The 21,001-nt window shown below is 36.5% G+C and overlaps 3 protein-coding genes across 3 annotated transcripts in view; 1 reads left to right on the top strand and 2 right to left on the bottom strand.

The window, feature by feature from the left end:
• Positions 1-1,313: 1,313 nt before the first annotated feature.
• On the bottom strand, positions 1,314-4,067 carry LOC306864799 (neutral cholesterol ester hydrolase 1-like). The gene is made up of 5 exons (XM_079409033.1): positions 3,822-4,067; positions 3,460-3,691; positions 3,171-3,240; positions 2,902-3,073; positions 1,314-2,432 (listed from the first exon to the last, which is right to left on the bottom strand). The coding sequence occupies exons 1-5, from the start codon at positions 3,957-3,959 to the stop codon at positions 1,812-1,814; spliced, it is 1,233 nt and encodes a 410-aa protein (XP_079265159.1). The 5' UTR covers positions 3,960-4,067; the 3' UTR covers positions 1,314-1,811.
• A 489-nt stretch (positions 4,068-4,556) lies between these two features.
• Positions 4,557-8,897, bottom strand: LOC306865308 (neutral cholesterol ester hydrolase 1-like). The gene is made up of 5 exons (XM_079409857.1): positions 8,612-8,897; positions 7,726-7,957; positions 7,529-7,598; positions 7,260-7,431; positions 4,557-6,466 (listed from the first exon to the last, which is right to left on the bottom strand). The coding sequence occupies exons 1-5, from the start codon at positions 8,750-8,752 to the stop codon at positions 5,846-5,848; spliced, it is 1,236 nt and encodes a 411-aa protein (XP_079265983.1). The 5' UTR covers positions 8,753-8,897; the 3' UTR covers positions 4,557-5,845.
• A 1,316-nt stretch (positions 8,898-10,213) lies between these two features.
• The window catches only part of LOC306864700 (fibronectin type III domain-containing protein 3B-like), a 60,768-nt gene continuing 49,980 nt past the window's right edge, over positions 10,214-21,001 (top strand). Inside the window, exons 1-3 of the mRNA XM_079408862.1 lie at positions 10,214-10,312; positions 20,593-20,724; positions 20,882-20,957. Coding sequence (XP_079264988.1) covers positions 20,617-20,724; positions 20,882-20,957 — 184 coding nt within the window. The 5' untranslated portion in view covers positions 10,214-10,312; positions 20,593-20,616. The remainder of the gene's footprint in view (positions 10,313-20,592; positions 20,725-20,881; positions 20,958-21,001) is intronic.

The raw sequence follows: 21,001 nt of genomic DNA, 5'->3' as shown, positions 1-21,001 counted from the left end.
TTTAAACATTTGTTATGTTCTCTATGTTCTATTGTGAATAAAATATTGGCTCATGTGATTTGAAATTCTTTTAGTTTTTATTTTATTCAAATTAAAAATGTCCCAACATTTCCGCAAATCCGGAAAGGTACATATTATTCGTATTAAATTCCCTGACGTTTTTTGGAAAAACTGTTTGTGACATCAAGATATTACAGTTTTTTTCTTTTTATTTCCTATGTGCAGTGCTGGAGAACAGTGACATCTTTCACAAAAGCAAGTCATTGTCAGTGGTATATTTTGTAGCCAAGAAATCACATAATCAAGACGGTTCCCAATCAATTGTTATATTTTAACCCAGCATCAAAAGAAACATGATTACATCCTTCACTGACTCACATACTCATCATACCTGAAAGAAGATAGTAGTATCATTTTGGAAACTGGCAAGCAGACAGAGTGGTTACAAAACAATAAGAACTAGAAAAGAGGATATAAATGTGGGTGTATTACAAAGATCATCTGTTTAAAAAGTCAGTTCCTTTTTTATGCTTTTCCCTGAGAATAATGATAGTGTCTGTAAAACATCAAGAGAAATTGATTATTGTCCCCACACTCCCAATTAGAGAAAGAAATATGCAAAGATGCAATATTAGCGAAGGTCTCACAGGTGAGAAAAACAGTGAGAGCCGCATTCCGCCGCACTTATCTGCTCCCCCCCGGCGTTTCCCATGCGCTAACAGTGACAGATAGCTTCCCTCAAATACTCCCTTCCAGCTCGTGTTTCATTAAACCACCACTCGGCTAGGTTTTTAGGAAATTCCCTTTTGTCAAAACTGCTGACTGCCAGCAGCAAGGAAACTGCCAAAGAAGCTGCAATTCCCAGACATAAGTTAGAACATTTTCCCAGTAGTGTTGTATTTTAACAGACGTAAGTTATATGTAAACATGATGATACGCTTTGAGCAAAGATTTTATGGCATAAACATATTTTGACTATGAACATGTGCTTTCCATCTAAAATTATATCTGTCCCAGAAAGCTCTGTCATGCCAAAAATAATATATATTACTAATTTCCCATCCATCCTGTTTTTTTATTATTAATTATTATTTAATATATATATAAGACCCTGGACCACAAAATCAGTCATTGAGATTTATACATCTGAATGCTAAATAAGCTTTCCATTGATGTTGGGTTTCTTATGATAGGACAATATTTGGCTGAGATACAACTATTTGAAAATCTGGAATCTGAGGGTGCAAAAAAATCGTAATATTGAGAAAATTAATTTTTATACGGCATATTATTTTAGTAATTTGACTGTTTTTGTATATTATAACCCAAAACATTAAGTATGTTTATATGCAGATCAACTAGTTTTTTTCTACTTTTCTTCTCTTAATATTTGTATACTTTATAATTGCATTGTCCTTGGAGCGGACCTGACCTACATTTCACTGCTGGTTATACTCTGTATAATTGTGTATGTGACAAATAAAACTCTTGAATCTTCAGTGTTAAATTGAAGAAAGTGTGTTAAAAAAGCTAACAAACCAAACATTTATATAATATCTTGTGCATTTAAAGTATTTTTGTACATTAACTTTAGATTTAATTTTAGACCTGTCAATAAATTCCAGTTGCATGGCATAAATCATTTGACATTAAATATAAATTTATAATAAATTCCCTGTATTAAAACAGCATACTTGTTCAGATTTTGTAGCAAAAACTTTGAAGCATTTTCATATTGGACTGCATGTTAAATTTAAAAATCCAATTTAAAACTAAAATATATTTAACATAGACCTAGCCTATATGACTCTTTAGAGGTTCTCCTTCAGCCAATGGATGTAGTTCCCAAGACTTCGCTTTCCAACAGAAAACGCAAAGGGTCCAAAAGCAAAACTAATGCATCCATGGAAACCATCTTCAAGGTGATCAACGGTGACGTCCACTCCAGCCTCCTCCAGTCGCGTGGCGTACATGAGTCCATCGTCTCTCAGCACATCATGCTCACAGGTCATGATGTAAGCGGGCGGCACGGCCTTCAGCACTTTTGTATCTGCTAGTAACGGCGCCGCTCTCACATCCAGCAGGCCTGGCAGCTTCTCCAGCAGCTTTGAGTCACCAAGAAGCGGAACCACGGGTTTATAGTTCTTCTGGAAGACCACTGGAAGAAGCTTGGTCCAGTCGGTCTTGGCTTTGGCCGCTGCTATCTCCTGGCCCTGATCCACAGCCGTGTGGTTGTTTGCCAGCAAAGCAGGAACAAGTTTCTGCTCGCCGTTTAGGTACTCCAGCCAAAAGCGGGCCAGGAGTGGTCTGTATAGGGTGGGAATGTGGCCATTCTGCTGGTGCGAGGGGGTGTTGAAGTCCAGGGCCTGAAGCGCAGGGTAGACCAGGGCTTGAACTTTGAACTTAATAGAAATGCTACTGTCCAAAGCCATCTGTGAGAACAGAGACAAATAAATGTGATAATTAGCAATCTTTTACTATGAAAACATATGCATACAATACATACGAAGGCACACTAGTAAACAAAACATGTTATGCAATATTTTATATTTGTTTTTAGTTTTTGTCATATATATATATAAATGTATATATATATATGACTTTTATATATGTGTATATATATATAACCAACATAAATATATAATATCAACACAATTGAACAATTCTGAACCTGGGTTTATGTATCCAATGTTCATGTTTCTGTTCTAGAAATCGATGCAAATAAGTGCATATTTAATTAGATAATGCATCATTTTATGTACTTAATGTACTTTTATTAATCAACTGGGGAAGTATGGTGATATCTGTTTGTATTGTCTTTATGCTATTCACCTGTGATGTCTTGCCTTAATGGGAAACATATTTGTTATGATGACAATTTGATGCTTGGATTTCTCATACCTGTTGCGCCACAGCAGCGGCCAGGTTTCCTCCTGCGCTGTCACCTGACACAGCCACTCTTTTCGGGTCTATGGAGTACCGACCCAACACCTCAGCTGTCAGGATGTGTTTTGATGCCTGAAAAGCATCATTATACTGATCTGGAAAACGTGCATCTGGTGCCAACCTGTACCTGAACATACAATTGAAGCAAAATATACAAATGAAGTCTGGTAAATAACTCCTTTAATCATACAAAGACCATATGCAAGATCCAGAAAATTGCTTACTCAACAGATATTACGACTGCATTCAGCTCTTCAGCCATAGTCATGCACTGAAGGTAATATGGATCCATCTCTATAAAATCAGAGAGAGCAATTGAAGAGGTGAAACCTTATTATAACTTAAATAGTATTTTAGTAAAATATTTCCTTTCTCGACCACATGAGGGCGCTTCGAGACTGCTGAGCAAATCTCTTTCTCTCTCCCAGTGTCTACAACTTCTAATGCACTCAACATAATCCTTCATTTGCATGAAATCATATGCAATATATAAAACAATAAACTGTCATGTACTTGTACTGCCGACTGTCCATCCTCCTCCATGGAAATAGACCACGCCTCTTTTAAAGCTCTGCTCCTGCCCTGCAGCAGTTGACTCAAACACTAGTGCTTCCACTCCTCCAAAAGACGCTTCTGTGACTCGGACGCTTGGGCTGGACTCGATACTTTTTACATCTGCCCAGGCACAATAGGATTTTAGCAAACCGAACGGGGAAGTCAGTCCAAGGTCATGAGCTACAAAACTCTGAGAGAAAAATAAAAAAAGTTATGTTTCTGTCCGCAGATCTCTTTAGCAAATCAATAAATCCACTTAAGTGCAATTTTATATAATTTAATAGCATTCATAAAAAAAATATTTTAATGCAAAATCTTACCAACTTCATCGTGCCACGTATCAATGCATCCATAAACATGAGTTTCCATGGCTCTGATATAGTGCTGGGCAGAGGCAGATAAATATAATAAGCGGCTGCTATTGACAGTAAAACCGTACTAATCAAAAGGAACCGCATTATTAATTATATTAAAAGCGCATTAAAATGACCAAACGTCAGTTTTCATATAGGGTGGCTGTGTGTATGACACTTCACCTGATTACACATAGTAGAAATTATGAAATCACAGCAGTTATTTTATGTTAAAAGTCCTCTTGTCCACCCTTAGTGACTGTTTACCTTTGCGGTTTTTATTAATGATTTTATCTGCTTTACATTTATTGCCTCACATTTTTTTCAGATCAGTTAAGTGCACATAACTAATTTTTTTTTTAGGTTTTTGTGTAATTTAATGTTGTTAAATAACACACACACAAAAAAACATTACATTTAAATAAACTATAAATTTGTCATTGTAATTTTTTAAATAAACGACACGGTTATGTAAAAAGTTGTACTATTTGTTCCACTACTGGATTCGGCATGGAGATAGAGACTTTTATTTTGAAATGATCTTCATGCTCTGTTGGTTGCACGTGTGCCTTCACATCGGAAATACGTCAGAAATCAGTTTGCACTATCACCTGTGACTGAATATACAGTATTTATATTTTCATTATAAATTGTATTCACGGTATTTTACACTTATAAAAAATGAACAAGTAGACAAGACTTCTGATTCGTCTCTTCATTTTCATGATTCATGATTTTATCACACATATGCACATATAATATAACAACAAAAATTAATTTTAACGCCATTTTACATCCATGTTGATGATACAGTGGAATTAGCTGGAAGTGTGTAAATATGAAATGCACTGACAGCATAAACAGACCCAAACAAATGTACAGTATGGCCTGAGGATGTGGAATCAAACTCATTTTGTGCACAAAGCACATTATTTTTTTTATGGTAAACCATGAGTTTTACACAAATTGTTTCAAATACACACTTGTATATTGAATCAAATGTATGATTATTATAATTCATTTATATTACATTTACTCTCACAGATGCTGTTTCACAGATTCTGCTCTGAAAATCAGAGATACAGTAATGGTTTATTTCCCAAGGAAACAAATGCATGCATTCAGAATGTATCACTCAGTAAGAAATCAGTCTACTCCTTGAGGCCTGGTGATGCACATCTGTGCAGACGTCACGCCTAGATGCAGCTGCACAAAACTAGGTCAGAGAGCACAATTGCATGCTTGTGTGTGCGTATAAATAAAAATGTATGCTGCTGCAAATCTTGAGTGTGAAAGACATGAACTGTCTTGTCTTCCCATCTGCTCATTAAGTGAGAAATATGAGAGCTACTGCGTCCTGAAAATTAGTGTCTTGTTTTCACTTGTTTCAATTTTTTTTGTATGGGCTTGCTTTGACACTTGTTATATATATTTGAATATTTATAGAACAATTACTGTCTAACTGGTCATTCTTAATACTATTTTTTTTTTCAATAGACATTGTCTATTTTTGGTCACTCTCTGCAAATTAATAGAAAAATCACATTCTAACTGCTCATTTTTAATACTTTTATAAATTATATCATTTTTTATAGAAATTTTACATTTGCTTCGGTCACACTCAGCAATTTTATAATCTTCAACACATAAAATATTAACAACATAAAATTATTTCCAAGACACTTAAGAATTAATAGAGATGGATTCACATTCAGAAAACCCCTATGTATAATCTGGATTATCCTGCATTATGTGGCATTACATGCACTATAAACCCACTGCTACTAAAACAATTGTGTATTGTTACTGAAACATAGTTTCAGTAGCTTTGGGCTTGATCAGTGTGCTTTTCTCCCCAATCATAATCTATTACATTGACATGTTGCACAGTATTTTAAGTCTAAAAACCATTAGTGAATGTTTGAAATCAAAATATATTTAACATAACATAACCCCCCCCCCCAAAAAAAAAAAAAACACCTCTGGTTTAGCTAGAGGTTCTCCTTCAACCAGCGGGTGTAGCTCCTAAAACTTCGAAACCCTACAGAAAACCGAAAGGGTCCGAAAGCGAAACTGAGGCATCCATGGAAACCATCTTCTACGTGATCAACAGTGACGTCCACTCCAGCCTCCTCCAGTCGTGTGGCGTACATGAGTCCATCATCTCTCAGCACATCATGCTCACAGGTCATGATGTAAGCGGGCGGCACGGCCTTCAGCACTTTTGTATCTGCTAGTAGAGGGGCCGCTCTTACATCCAGCAGGCCTGGCAGCTTCTCCAGCAGCTTTGAGTCGCCGTGAAGCGGAACCACGGGTTTATAGTTCTTCTGGAAGACCACTGGAAGAAGCTTGGTCCAGTCAGTCTTGGCTTTGGCCGCTGCTATCTCCTGGCTTGGAGTTGGAGTTGTGTGGTTGTTTGCCAGCAAAGACGTGACAAGTCTTGGATCCCCGTTTAGGTACTCCAGCCAAAAGCGAGCCATGAGCGGACGGTGAAGGATGGGAATGTGGCCATTCTGCTGGTACGAGGGGGTGTTGAAGTCCAAGGCCTGAAGCGCAGGGTAGAGAAGGGCCTGAACTTTGAACTTAATAGGAGCACTATTGTCCAAAGCCATCTGTGAGAACAGAGACAAAAAAATTGATTTTATTTTCTTTTTCCATAGTAATGAAAAATAGCCTGCACCTTTAAAAAAAATCTGCTGAATTGCAAAAAAAAGGCCTAATATTACCTAATTTGGTGACACCTAAGATCAAATTTAATCACAGAAAGTTTTTTTTGCAAATTAAAACAGAAAATTATATATACTATATCACATGCATATAAATATATATATATATATATATATATATATACACACACACACACACATACTCAATTTAATTGTAAATTAATTGTAAATATATACACACACACATACATACATACATACACAGACTATATATACTATAAGTAATATATAAGTAAGTAAAGTGTATTGTAAGTCAAGTATATATAAGTAAATATATAAACTTTTATGTATACTTTTTTCCACACAAAATCTGTCATTTTCTGTTGCTGTTTGGATGTAGTAAACTTTCTACACAGTCATCTTTGCATTTTCTTCAGTCACTGGCCATAATTCCTACCTTTAAATCAGAATTAAGATCAGAATTAAATCAGATGAGAATTGAACAAATAGTAAGGAATCATGTCTTTGTGCCAGTTTTTCCAATTTTGGAATCTTCACCTTACAAATGGCTGTTGAAACAAAAAATGCTATGAAACAAATCATATTTTGTAAGAAAGTGTGACGTGCTAGACCAAAACAGGCACTATTTTTGGAATCAGCACCTCAAAATAATTGGGAAACACATATTTGACAGTATTCAGCAAATATAGTGAAATTAATTTGCAGTGACTTCTCATACCTGTTGTGCCACAGCAGCGGCCAGATTGGCACCAGCGCTGTCACCTGACACAGCCACTCGTTTCGGGTCTATGGTGTACCGACTCAACACCTCGGCTGTCAGGATGTGTTTGGAAGCCTGGACGGCTTCGTTATACTGATCTGGGAAACGTGCCTCCGGGGCCAGCCTGTACCTGAACATACAAATTATACAAATGACTGCTGGTAATTAATGTAATTAAAGCTCCAAAGGAATGTAGCAATAAAATTATACAGTAGAGAATAGCTTACTCAATTGATATTACAACTGCATCCAACTCTTCAGCCATAGACCAGCACTGAAGGTAATATGTTTGCATCTCTTTAAAGAAAAAGGAACAGAAGTTACTAATAAAAAAAAAAAAAAAAAAATTCTCACACCTTCTGTGTACAATATCCAAAACAGAAAAAAGGATCATTTATATGAAATCACATGCATTTTCTCTTACTTCCACTGCCGAGTGTCCATCCACCTCCATGGAAATAGACCACACCTCTTTTCAAATGTGGCTCTTGGTCTGCTTCTGTGGACTCAAACACTTGTGCCTGCACTCCTCCAAATGTTGTTTCCGTGACTCGGATAGCTGGGCTGGAATGTGGACCTTTTATTTCATCCCATGATGCAGCATACTTTGCAATATCAAAAGGTCGACTCAGTCCAAGATCGTGAGCTAAAAAGCTCTATGGAAAAAAAAAAGACTACAAGTTAGAAGGATCAGCGAGCAGGATTGTTAAACCCTCTCTAAGGGTCAGCAAATCTCTTTATGAAAATTCCTTTTATTCTGAAGGGATATAAGGAATGTTTTTGTGTTTTTTAAAGCATTACAGGCTCAAATTCCACATTTTTCATTTGTATTATTGAGAGCTATTAAATTCTTTATTTAACATGAGATTAACCAAGTATGTATGGTAAATTTAAACATAAAATGTTTGGTGATTTTAGCATTTAGAGGTCAACAATTAAAATAATACAACATTAATAGAAATATGGTAGTATAACAAATGGTCAAATATTTTATTAGATTTTTTTTAGACAAATGACAAACTTCTTAATTGTAGCTTTTTATTTGTTGTTAGATTTGGTGAAAAACAAATAAGCAAATCTGTATATATGTATATATAATGTAATAATGTATATATAAAATTTATTTTTTCTTAATTAAATTATGATATTAATTTTTGTTAATTCCTAGAAAGTAACAAATATAAGGTTTACACTTTAATCAGTCATGTCATTCATTTTTATTTAAGTTTAAAAATTGTATCCACATTTAAATGACAATTATGCACATTCTAGCTATTATATTATATAACAGAAACAAATGCAAAGCTTACCACATGCATTACACCACGCAATATGGAATCCATAAACATGAGTTTCCATGGCTCTGATATAGTGCTGGGCAGAGGTAGATAAATATAATAAGCAGCTGCTATTGACAGTAAAATCGCCACGATCAAAATGGACCGCATCATAATTATAGTTCCAGTTAAAAGAACACAAGAAACTCATGAAACTATACCGGTCTCAGAGTTGACATAGTGGCTGACTGTATGATTTTGTAATACCTCATCTGACCCCAGAAAGCAGTGGGTTTTGAAATCACTGCAAATTTTACATTAAAAGTCCTCATATATGAGAAGCTGAAAGCATCTTTTTTAATTTTGTGAAGTAGCTATGCTATTGTTTTTTGATGGTTAGCGTTTATTTACTACTCTTGTTTTTTTATATATCGAAAAGCACGCAAGCTTTTAAGTAAACGACAACTCACGTTGATTTAAAAAAAAATCTGTACTGTATTCTGCTAGTAGACGGGACTTTTAATTTGAAATATTCCCCACGTTCTGTCATATATCAGTTGTTTACATACGTCACATTGGAATGTACTGTATCTGTCAGCCCAACAGTGAAAGCACTACACATGTTATACTGTTTTACTAATTTTATTACTACTACTACTACTGCCATTCTTGTTATAGAGTTATGTAGCCTATAACTAACATTATTCATCTTGATAATTCTGCTCGTTTTGAAATGGTCCTGGTGTGATAATGCATGCTTCATGATTAATGTCCTGATAAAGCATGGTTTAATCCCAGTCTGTGAACAAATCTCTGAAATATGAGATCTGATCGTATTATTACTGTAGTAATATTAATGACCACTACGTGGCGCTGTAGTTTCTCTTTTACAATATGGTCACCTATTCTTTTCAAACTGATAACCATACTTCCATAGAAATCTATGCAACTTAAAAAAAAAAATTAGTTTCACTCATGTCAATCGCATTATTATAACGATTTATAACTAGTTTAATTTGGCCCACAAATCAGGAAGTCGCTTTGAATTATGAGTTCAAATGTCATGCATTTCGATGTATAACAATACAATAAATATTAGATTTAACACTGTGTGTGTAGCCATGGAATGTGAGAGTGAAAGTATAGATGTTTGAGGATGTAGAACGTACAAAGAGGAACTTAATATAAGTTTGTGGACAAAGCATGTGAGTTTTAAACCAATGATGAGCTTTACACCAATTGTACGCTTATATGTTTAAATAATAACATTTATCATTATTATTTTTATTGAAGTTACAGTTCGCATATAAATAAAAACATTTATTTATTTATTCATGCATGCATGTATGCTTTGGGGTAAAATAATGCATGGTTCAATTTGCCTCTAATTCAATGCAAACTTCCACAACACCAACCAATTTAGAAAACTGCATTAAACTGTTTTGCTTTCACGCTGGCCTCGTCTATCCTAACAGAACAGTCTCTTCTAACATCCTCTTTTGTCTTCGTTATCATATGATTCCGGTGACGAGTGGAATGGTACGGGAGAGTATTCGGTGTTATACGGTAAACTTCTACGCGCCCCCCCCCCCCCCCCCCATGTGCGCTTCTACATAGTTGACATGACTGAATTCCACACTAGTTAGGTCTGGTCCACAGCAACGGAGTGACATGCTTTCTGTTACGGGCATTTATGGACTAATGTGTTAATAATCAAGATTTACTGAATCCGAGGTAAGTAGACGAGCCTTGTTCAAAATATTAGGCGGTAATGTAACTTTCCGAAGCGCTCTGAGACACTGTTTCGCAAAGTTTCAAGTTGCAGAAAAGCGCGAGCCGGCTGACTCTGATGGGAAAGGGAAGTCTTGAATTAAATGGAAAACGAAACTTAGTGCTTTAAACTCTTAAAACTTTTGCGTGAGCTGATTTGCTTCACTTTTATTTGTGTCTAATTTGACAGCTGTGTTTTAACTAGTGAATACTTAGGATGTTAGGTTATGTGCATCATCATATGCAGGGAAAAAGTAATTCGCAGTCATCATTAAACGCTGCTTTATCAAAAGTCAATTACAGTTATAAGTGAGAATTAACAGAGGAGGCTTTTCTAACATAATTATTCGCTATTGGGATTCTGTCCACTGCATTTTTTTCCCCCGGAAAATTCTGGAAATAGATTCATTATGAAACTTTTTTTTTATCAACACAGGGGACTGTTTGTATAATTAAAAAAATGTTGCATTCATATGCCTTTACTAATATAACATTTCCAAATCCCAAAGACGTTTGGAAAGTGACACGTCAATTCCCAGCAACAAGCGTCACGCGAATAATATACTTTCGAAATGTTACATCATTGAAATAAGCATGACGTATGTTGTATATTATATAGATCAAATCCAGTTCGTCTGCATTACCTTCATAATAACATACACTTTATTTCAGAGCAGCGTTCCAATAGGAAACTGTATTGTAGAACAACGTTCTTTTGAGTCGAATCATTTCAATTGAACCGGTTCATATGAACGATTCGTTCTTTAATGGGACTGGATCAGTCTGTGCGGTTCTTTATAAAAACTCAACTCATCGTACCCGAGAAAAATTTCGCATATTAAAATATAGAGCTGACAGTATTTGAAGCATACTGAGGATTTGACTGGTGGAACGAAAGTTAGTTTAATAAGAGACATGTTTGATATAATATTTAAACACACACACACACACAGAGAAGATGTGTATTACAAGTAAAACGTATTGGAATTTCTTACAGGTTAATTATATCACCGTTTTTTCAACGCACAGGCTAAGCAGAAGCATCACGTGATGACAAAATTATGTCACGACCGAGAGAATCGCTGAATCGTTTTGTTGAATCGAATCTTAACGAGTTGAACTTTCTATGGGAGCATTTAAATGTTGTTTACTGTTTCCTTAAAGGATGATAGTGTTAAAATGGGAACAGTTGTGAAAGAAAGAAGACATACTTTAACAAAATATGATTTAGGAAAGCGCATTCAGCTGTTGTTGCGGATCATTTCGTGGACCGGATCTTTTAGCCAGAGGAAACCCGATCCCAAATACATGACGTCATGTGACATTCCAGAGCGAACCTTGAGTCTTGTAGACTTCAGAGACTCCAACCTTTTCATCAAGCTTGATTTATCCCATTTAAGTCTGCTGTAGTAGCCTATTCATAGAGATGGAACGTGGAAAAAGATGTTCTGTAATATGAAAGTTTTAAACAGCAGTGCAAACATCTCTTTTATTATGTGAAACGCAGGGTTTTGCAGTTTTATTGTAAGTGATGCTTTAAATTATGTCCTGTGAAGGAAATGCACATTTCTGTGGTGGTAACCTGACCACAGGGTGAGCACTTGATTTGTCAGCATCTCACAGCATCTCACACCCCCATTAAAACACACACAGACATACCCTGACCCCTCCCAACCCTACAGCCCTTTGGCCCCAAACTCAAACGTTAAAAGAATGTGGTGCTTGTGGGTATTTTCTAGAGTCCTATTCCATTCTTTGGCTCAGTCTCCAGTTCTTGTGCTAACGCCAGGCTATATTTAACGCTTTATACACTCTCCTTGTTGTCGTTATCGAATCGTTTGTGCCGAATTATTGCTAATGCCAGTCACCCTGAGGGTAGCGGAGATGTTCTTATGAGAAACTCATGGTACATTTGTAAAACATTTAGGCAAGGCTTTTAGCACAGAGAAGGGTGGTGGTAGTGGTGGTTAAAGATCTGGTTTAGGAATGGTTGATACATGGAGAATTACTGTGAACCTTGATCACCATCATACCCTTGAGCAAAAAACCCACGGGTCCCTCCTTCAGTGTTGTTCTGTGAGATTTTTTCCACTGTTTTTGGTTATGGTTTATGGTTTTTAAACAAACCCATAAGTATGAGCAAGTAGTTCCGGTCCTTGAATTTGATTGGTCTAGCAGTATTCATGACGGCGATGATGTCGTTCAGTAGCACTAGGACTTCTCTGTGTTTGCGTGAGTCATTCATTCAACTGATTTGTTCAAAATCACTGATTCATTCTGGAATAAAAAGAACTGACTGTCTTTATGAATGAGTCATTGAATCAATTATGCAACTGATTTATTGTACTGACTCTTGCTATTTCTAAAATTCATTTGTTTTTCCTTAGGGAAATTAAAGAAAACATAAAGAGGAACCAAATATGAGCTATGAGATGGTTAATTCTAATGTATGTTTTTATTGAAGCCATCAAGACATTATTTTGAACTTTTCTTTTCAATTCCTGGTTTTGCATGGGCAAGAAATCTCCACCAGTTAAAATGAACATCTAAATGACATTTTATAGCTATCCCTTGTTAGTTTGTCGTTAATAATTTAAGTTTCTCATTAATAGTTCTGTCCTCATTTAAGGTGTTAAGTACACTGTCTTGTACTTTTTTGTTTTTTCTGATTTTATAATACATTTTTTTGCTTCAGAACGAAGCTTGTAATGAAGCAATTCACCTTGTAGCTTGTTGGTTTGGTTGATCAGTGGTTCATAAGACAATTGAAAAAAAATCCCAATTTGAATCCCAATCCCAGTCATTGAACCATTCATTTAGTTAATTTGATCAAAAACACTGATTCTGTATCACCACTACTTATTGGTGATTCAACGGTTAATTCTATTTGTACTTTGTTTGGAATTTATTTTTGTTGGTGAAGCAAAAATGGAGTTGAGGTGTTTCTCCACTGAGCTGGTGCATAATTTAGTTTTTCCTTCCTTCCTTCCTGACCTGTTTGAGCATAGGTGCAATGAAATGCACATGGATTTTTAGGTGCCTAGACCAAACTTTTCCTGCCCTTTTATCTCATCAGCCATTAATTGCTGAAGGCAGGATTGAGGAGTGGACATTGGTCCTTGTCTCTTCTGCTGAGCATCACAGCATGTTTGATCATAAGAACCAGATCCAGCAATGCTTTGCATCAGATGTTTCATGACTTGGGTGATCTACCTGCTACTAAGCGTAACATATTTGGTACAGATGTCCGAAACCTGAATGCAAACTAACCTGGCTTGCCTGTTTGTAGCTGAGGCCCAAATCAGGATAAGGAATGTGACCTATTGACCTTTAGAAGAAGAGGGAGGGAAAGTGGCTATGGTTAAGAGTGCTGCCTGTTCATTATGTACATACATGCACATGTTTATTCCCACTTTTGCATGGCTGGTGGTCTGTAAAATGTCTAAATTGGCTGATTAAGGTGAGAATTTCAGTATAAATGAAAAATAATTCTAATATGACTAAAATATGTATCTTTAACAACTCTTTGTAATGATAACTAGTCGATGATGACACTGGTTTGATTCATTTATTCAAACTACACTGTTCACGTTGTATGTTTTGATTCTCTAAAAAGAACCAATTCAAAAGAGTTGTTTGTTTGGGGATTAAACTACATTGTTGCGCTATATATTTTGATTCACTAAAAAAGAACCTGTTCATAAGAGTCATTCTTTTATGATTCAAACTACCCTTTTCCTGCTGCATGTTTTGATTCACTAAAAGAAGCAGCTCTTTAGAGTCATTTGTCTAGGACTACACTCTTTGCGCTATTGATTCACTAAAAAAGAACTGGCACATAAGAGTCGTTCAGATATTAATACCGAGCTGATTCAATTGATAGATACGCTTCTTCCTTTCTCAGTCTCTAGCTCCACTTTTATTCCATCCCTGCACACAATTCGGATGTTAGGGGTGTGAGACTGTATAATTTTCTCCGATGTGACCCTGCGCAACTCCTCTGTGTGACTGGAGAATATGATTCACTCAGCCTGACCCAGTTAAGATGCTCCTCTGCTCCATCTCAGTGCTCAGAGGCTGGATCACGTTTCATATTGGGGTTACGCAACACTGAATTTGGATCCTGGGAATCTCTTTTCTATCTTCTTTCTCTGCACTGTCCCTTATTTTTTGTCCCCTCGCTCCTAGTGCATTTTACTGTAAGTTCTGTAACGTGAGAGTGGATAAAGTTTCAGTGCAGGCAGAAACAGGGTCAGCTTTTTGAGCTCAGCTGGGTGTGTAACTGCATTATTGTGCCTTCAGGGAGGAACTAGGTCGTGCTCTGGAGTCTGTGGTGTCAGTATTGGGTAACACCTTTATCTGTTAAACAGGATAGAGGCACTGAGATGGGTCCTGATGCTGTTATATAGACCGAAGGAAAAGAAAATAACAGTTTAATATTACAAATAATTGTCTTAGTAATTTTTAGTAATTATCAGACTTTAGTCATTGTTTACTAATCCTCATGTTGTTTCAGATCTGCATGATTTTCGGTCTGCACATGATTAGTGGTTTGTACTATAATATCATAATTGTTGTTTTAATGATGTGCGAGCAGACATTATTGAATAAGTTACGATTTTTTTCTCATAACATTATTTATGCAAATGTAATTGCAGTGTCAATGCATGCACGCCACCGCTAATCAAGAGCATTAATCAAAATATCTAAATGCCACAAGATCTGTGTCACATCTGCGATGCAAATATGGATTTGTTGATACTGATTTCAGTTGATTAGTAGCATCTTTTTTTAATCTAATTAAATTTAATAATTAAATGTAACAGTTTGACAAAAGATGATGCATACATCTGATAAGGTTAGAAAAGTGTCTACATAATGGTAAAAATCTCTTTAATGGAGCAAATATTACTTCCTAATTGAACTGTAAAAATATTCTCTAATTATCAACATGGCTAATATCCCAGAAAATGTAAAAAAAAATTGCCATTAATGCCCCTCCCACACATATGATAACTTTAGACTGAAATTTTTGCCATTTATGCTGCGGCGCCCAGGGAGCAGTTGGGGGTTCGGTGCCTTGCTCAAGGGCACCTCAGGCATGGTAATGAGGTACTTTCACTCCCCCCACCTACAATCCCTACCAGCCTGAGACTCGAACTCGCAACCTTTCAATTATGAGTCCGACTCTCTAACCATTAGGCCACGACTTTCCCCAAATTAGATATTGTTGATATGAGACATTATCGTCATAGCTGTGGTGTGTAAATTTGTCAAAACTTTATTAATTGCTGTTAACGGGCCTTTACACTTTAACTTTGTAACACTAGACTGATAGGCAAACCTCTCACCTAGAGCAATATACTAGACCAGACGCAAATAAAGGCCAGTCAGTTGGGTCATTATTCTGCCACACTCCTGTAATGTGTCCTCGATTTCCTGTCTGTGCCTCGTCTGGACTGTTATCACTTCAGTTCTATTGTGGCCGAGGTTGTTGAGATATTTTTAAAGAGGTGATGTCATCTGGCTGTAAATGCTGATCAGAGTCACAGACGTGAGTCAACGTCGGGAAGATGGAAATCCTGAGTGCTCCGAGGTGAGATGGAGTTACTTTACATGCGAAAAAATTAGACATTTAGATGGTTTCTCATTCTCTGGGAATGTGTGTGTGCAAGCCTGAGCATGTGTTGTGTGTGTGTGTTTCAGCTGATCAGGGCTGAGGGAAGGGATGGAATGAGAGAATAAAGGAACAAGGGGGAGATGGAGAGGAAAAAGTGATGGTTTTCTTGGTTTCCCAGCTTCCTCAGTGTTATTATGTGCCATTAGCTGGATTATAGGCCCATGCCAGACTGGGTCCACATCTGGGACTGTAAACCTGCCAGATGCAAGAACAGATTTCTAAAAAGAATTAAATCTGTCTTGTGGTGGGGTGTGTGGCAGAGTGCTGTTGTTAGTACTTGTTTGCTGTTGTGAAGATCTTTAAAGCTGAAGTGTGTACTTTCTTTCTAACGTATGTGTAGTAGTAAAGAGTAAGGTTGGTTCCTTGTAATTCCTGATTCCTGTAGCGCTATCAAAACATTGTCTTGTTGATTTGAGCTTTCTGACTGGCTTTTACACAGAAACACTGCAGCAGCCAGTGGTGTGAATTTGAGGTGGGACTATCTGTTGTATCAACTGGTTAATGAGTATTAAGGAAACCTGTTTGAATATAATCATTATGTTTGCAAAATTTACACCCTTCGCTTTTACACTTTACTGCGAATTTGCATCGCTGCAATGCTTCTGCTGTAGAATGTTACTCTACATAGTAGATGTGTTTAAGGAAGTTGAGTCTGTAAAAATCTTGTGGTTTAAATGTCATCTATGTTCGAATTAGGTCAGAGTTGAACGCCCTAGTTCCAGTAATATCCCATAGTTATCTGTAAATTCAGACCAAAGTTGAATTGTCATTTGTTTTTTTACACTTATAATGGCACAAATACAGCAAAATAAATAAATTCATTAAAAAAATTCTATATAAGTTTTTGTGTGTACACATACATAAATATTTACATGTCGGCTGACGCTATACAGAATATAAACTACTGTTCAAAAGTTTGAGTTGGATTCTATTTTTCAAAGAATTCTCTTCCTCATCCAAGATTTTTGAATGGTTGTGTATCTTTCTAAAGAGTTATTTCCTTCCGAATATGTAAGGTAATTGAAATGCCACATGTCATCTGATTATTTTTAAGTATTATTGCTCAAAAGTTGCTCTTTCATAACTCGGGTCTCCTTTATTAATTTGTTTAGCTGACATATCGTTTTTTTTCTCAGATGTTTTGTTTCATTTGAGATCTCTGAAACTCCAGAGGACAAATATTGCTGTTTATTATAGATCTTATAGCCTTTCTTCCGAATTTGGCAAAACACAACCTATCCAGTTACACTCTGATCCGTGTCCTCTGTGATCATCAAACATCCAGGTCCCGAAGAGGATCTGAGATGATGTCATCAAGGAAACGATTGTTTCACTGGTGTTGTTTTGGTTGTATGAAAGGTGTGCTGTTTGACTGTGCAAGGGCGACGTGGAAGTGGTCTAGGGAATACCCCACATTGCTAGAACCTCAACCGTGCCATGAAAGGACTCTCTATGTCTTTTCTGATTGATACTCGCTGTGACGTGGTCACAACAACATGACCCGTGAAGGTAGGGGGTCCGGCCTCTTTGTGTGACACCCCCCTCCCAGTTCCCCTCAGCTCTGACATTGTATGAATCTTCTCAACTTTTCTCTCAGGGGATTTAGCCCTTAAATGCCCCCCTCAACCCTACAGAAACTCAGACTCCAGCCATCCTCAGGAATGAGGGGAATGAGGAGAGCAGAAAGAAAAGAAAGAATGGATCGAGAGCCTGAGGGGTAAAGAGAGGGGAGGGGGAACAGGAGAAGAGAGGAGGATTTTGGACCCCGGAGGCTTTGGCGTGTTAAGCTGTAGTGTTAATGATTTTAGTTGGGCGGTAATTACAGGCTGTGGCGTAGAGCACAGGGGAAAGGAAAACAAGCATGCTCAGAATGAGAAAGACTGCTGGATGCTTCAGCAGCGCATGAAGTGAGGTTAATGTAGAGCTTCTGTCCATGTAAGTGTTAAAGACAAGTCACAACGGACCACTAGTTAACCACTCTTCCAAAGCCTGTCTTTTCAGTTAAAGAGGCTGACTCGTGTTTATTTTTTCTTCATTGATGCATGCTAGTTCAAAGAAAATAATTGTCTGAAATAGTTTTTTATTAGTTTTTTTTTATTTTGTTTTATTAGTTTTTATATATATATTTTTTTTTATATATAGTTTTGTTTTGTATTTCATTTATTTTTAATTTAGTTTTGTTTTAGTTTTTGTTTTTTAATTAAAGTTTTTTCCATTTGTTTTTTAAATTAAAATGTAGCTAATATTTCAATGTAATGAGTTGTTCCACCTTTCTGTGCAGCTGACATCGCCAAGACTTCTTATTTTTCAGTCTCTTGTCATCTAGAGAACACAAAGTAATGTAAAGTAACTTTACCAAGTGAAGTTAATATACTGTTTATACTGAATACACTGTATAAATGTCACATTGTGGACATTGTGGGCTGTGAATCATTTCATGTTAACTTTCAAGGAAACAAGTTGGCTGTGGCTGGTGTGTGTGTTTAGCAGTGGAAGTGAAGGAATTTATGACCCAATAAAAAGCCCCCTACCTCTATTCTCGCGTCTTCCTCTCTCTCGGAGATCAGAGGACGTCTCACGTCTACAGTTCCTCACATCTTGAAAATGTAGAGTATGTAGGTGATTTTTGTGGTTTTTAACAGCCAGCTGAAATTATTTGAACAAAAAAGAACCACAAAATACCACAACATTTTATGAACATCCTGCCCTTGTTAAGAAACAATGTATGGACCTGAAGGTACAACCACAGTACTTTTTCGTAGCTTAAGTCTTCTGTCTGTAATCTCTGTAGCTGTTGTTTTTCCTGTGCTACTTCGGAACATCAGATGAATGATTTTGTTGCTCTGGGTTTGACCCCTGGGGGTGACGTTTGTGTTTGGAGTTAAATGGGACAGGTTATTGCTTTCGCAGAGGAAAATGGCACCAGTCAGCTGAGGAGACATTATCATTGCTGTGCTGATCTTTCCCCCCCACCTGAACTTTGGCTGTTTTTAAAAGAGTTTTAAGAGTGTCATGTGAAGCAATTCTGTAAGGTGTTCATCCAGTGTGACAAGGACAGAAGTGCAATCTTTCTACATCAATCTAAACTATACAGTACTGACTTGTATTGACTTCTGTGTCTGTTGTGCAAGTGTTTTATGCTTTAAAGGCTGCAGCCTACACCCTGATTTTCTGTATTACGCAAAAGTAGAATTAGTTTGTTTCAAATCATAATGTGCTGAAAATAGTTCACTGGGAAGTTGAAACAGTTTGTGTTGTTCTTTGAACAAAGTGGAAACTGCCACATTAATTTTTAAATGTGTCAATTTAAATGTTAAAAATTGGTTTTACAAATGCAATGAACATGCTAATTGTATGTCATTCACAGTTATATTGCTATAATTGTTTCCCAGTTATGGCCAATAATAATAATAAATAATAATAATAATAAATAAAATTCAATGTTTATCACACATTAAATGTATATTAAAATTGTAATACATGTTAAATAAATGTTGTCTAATAAAACAAAAAACACTAAAATAATTTTAGTAATTCCTATGTGAATTTAAAGGGACAGTTCACCCAAAAATGAAAATTGTCATCATTTATTCACCCTCAAGTAGTTCCAAACCTGTATGAATGTCTTTGTTTTGCTGAACACAAAGGAAGATATTCTGAAGAAAGTTTGTAGCCACATTGTTTTGGGGAACCATTGACTTCCATAGTAGGAAAAATAAATACTATGGAAGTCAATGGTGCCCCAGAACTGCTCTGTTTCCCACATTCTTCAGAATATCTTTCTTTGTGTTCAGCAGAACAAAGACATTCATACAGGTTTGGAACTACTTGAGGGTGAATAAATGATGACAGAATTTTTTTTGGGTGAACTATCCCTTTAAGAATCAAAGTATTATATATTGTACTGTATGAAACATGGATAACTAGTCATTTTGAAATCTGCTGAAGACAAAAATCAGTTTCACTAAAAAAAAAACAGCAACGAATTGAGCTTTTTTATTGACTCTTTTGGAATAGTTCTTAATGGGTTAAATCCAGAAAGACATAATATTTACATTTTCAGCAAAAACTGCTAATAGTTATATATGCTTAGCATATTTTATTTTACTTTTTTTTATTTTTTTTTTTTTACTTATTTTAATTTATTTTATATTTTCTTTTTTCTTTTTTAGAGGCACACATTTGATTCCTGTACTTAGTTTTTTTCCCCTATTTTTTTTTTCTCTCTCTCAGTCTGGTCTCATGGCTGTGGTGGAAAGACTGTCGCCCTATAACTGCATTTTATATACAGATTACATCATCATATAAACATCGGTGACATCATAATGATTTCATCCCGTTCCATAACCCACCAGTAGCCTTTCAGTGAGATGTGTGTGGTTCGGTGTGTATTTGCTTTGTGTGTGTGTGTCTGGATGGGGTTGCAGATGAGGATTTGCTTTAGTCTTCATCATTAGCTGATTTCAATTGAGGCTAATTGCTCATTCAAGGAGAGGCCTGGCTTATAGAGACTGTTTCAACATGTAATCAGATATTATTTTAACTAAGTGGATCTCTCTCTCAGGCTGTTGCAGGGAGGGCTCCATGAATGTTCGTCACCATGATGATGATGGACCAAATGCTGGACCTCTCGCTTCCATTGAGCAACGAGGTTCCCATGATGCACCACATGATCAATGGCGATGCACCACAGCAGGTGAGTTTGTAAAGTCAGACCTCATTTATCAATAGCCTCTCATTTTAAAAGCCAGAATATTCCTCCAAGCTACAGCAGCTCTTTAGCTAAGGCTAAAGACCTAGAATTGCCCCTTGTTTGATATAATGAACATGCAACATCTTCTCTTGTTTTACAGGTGATCCTGGTCCAGGTGAACCCAGGTGAGACGTTCACCATCCGCACGGAAGACGGGGCTTTGCAATGCATCCAAGGTTTGTCCATTGAAGATGTTCATATTGCTTTTACTGTTCAAATC

The sequence above is a fragment of the Barbus barbus genome, assembly GCF_936440315.1.
Source record: "Barbus barbus genome assembly, chromosome: 46".
Classification (NCBI taxonomy): domain Eukaryota; kingdom Metazoa; phylum Chordata; class Actinopteri; order Cypriniformes; family Cyprinidae; genus Barbus; species Barbus barbus.
The sequence above is the reverse complement of the archived record's forward strand: the minus strand, read 5'-3'. Positions and strand labels throughout refer to the sequence as shown.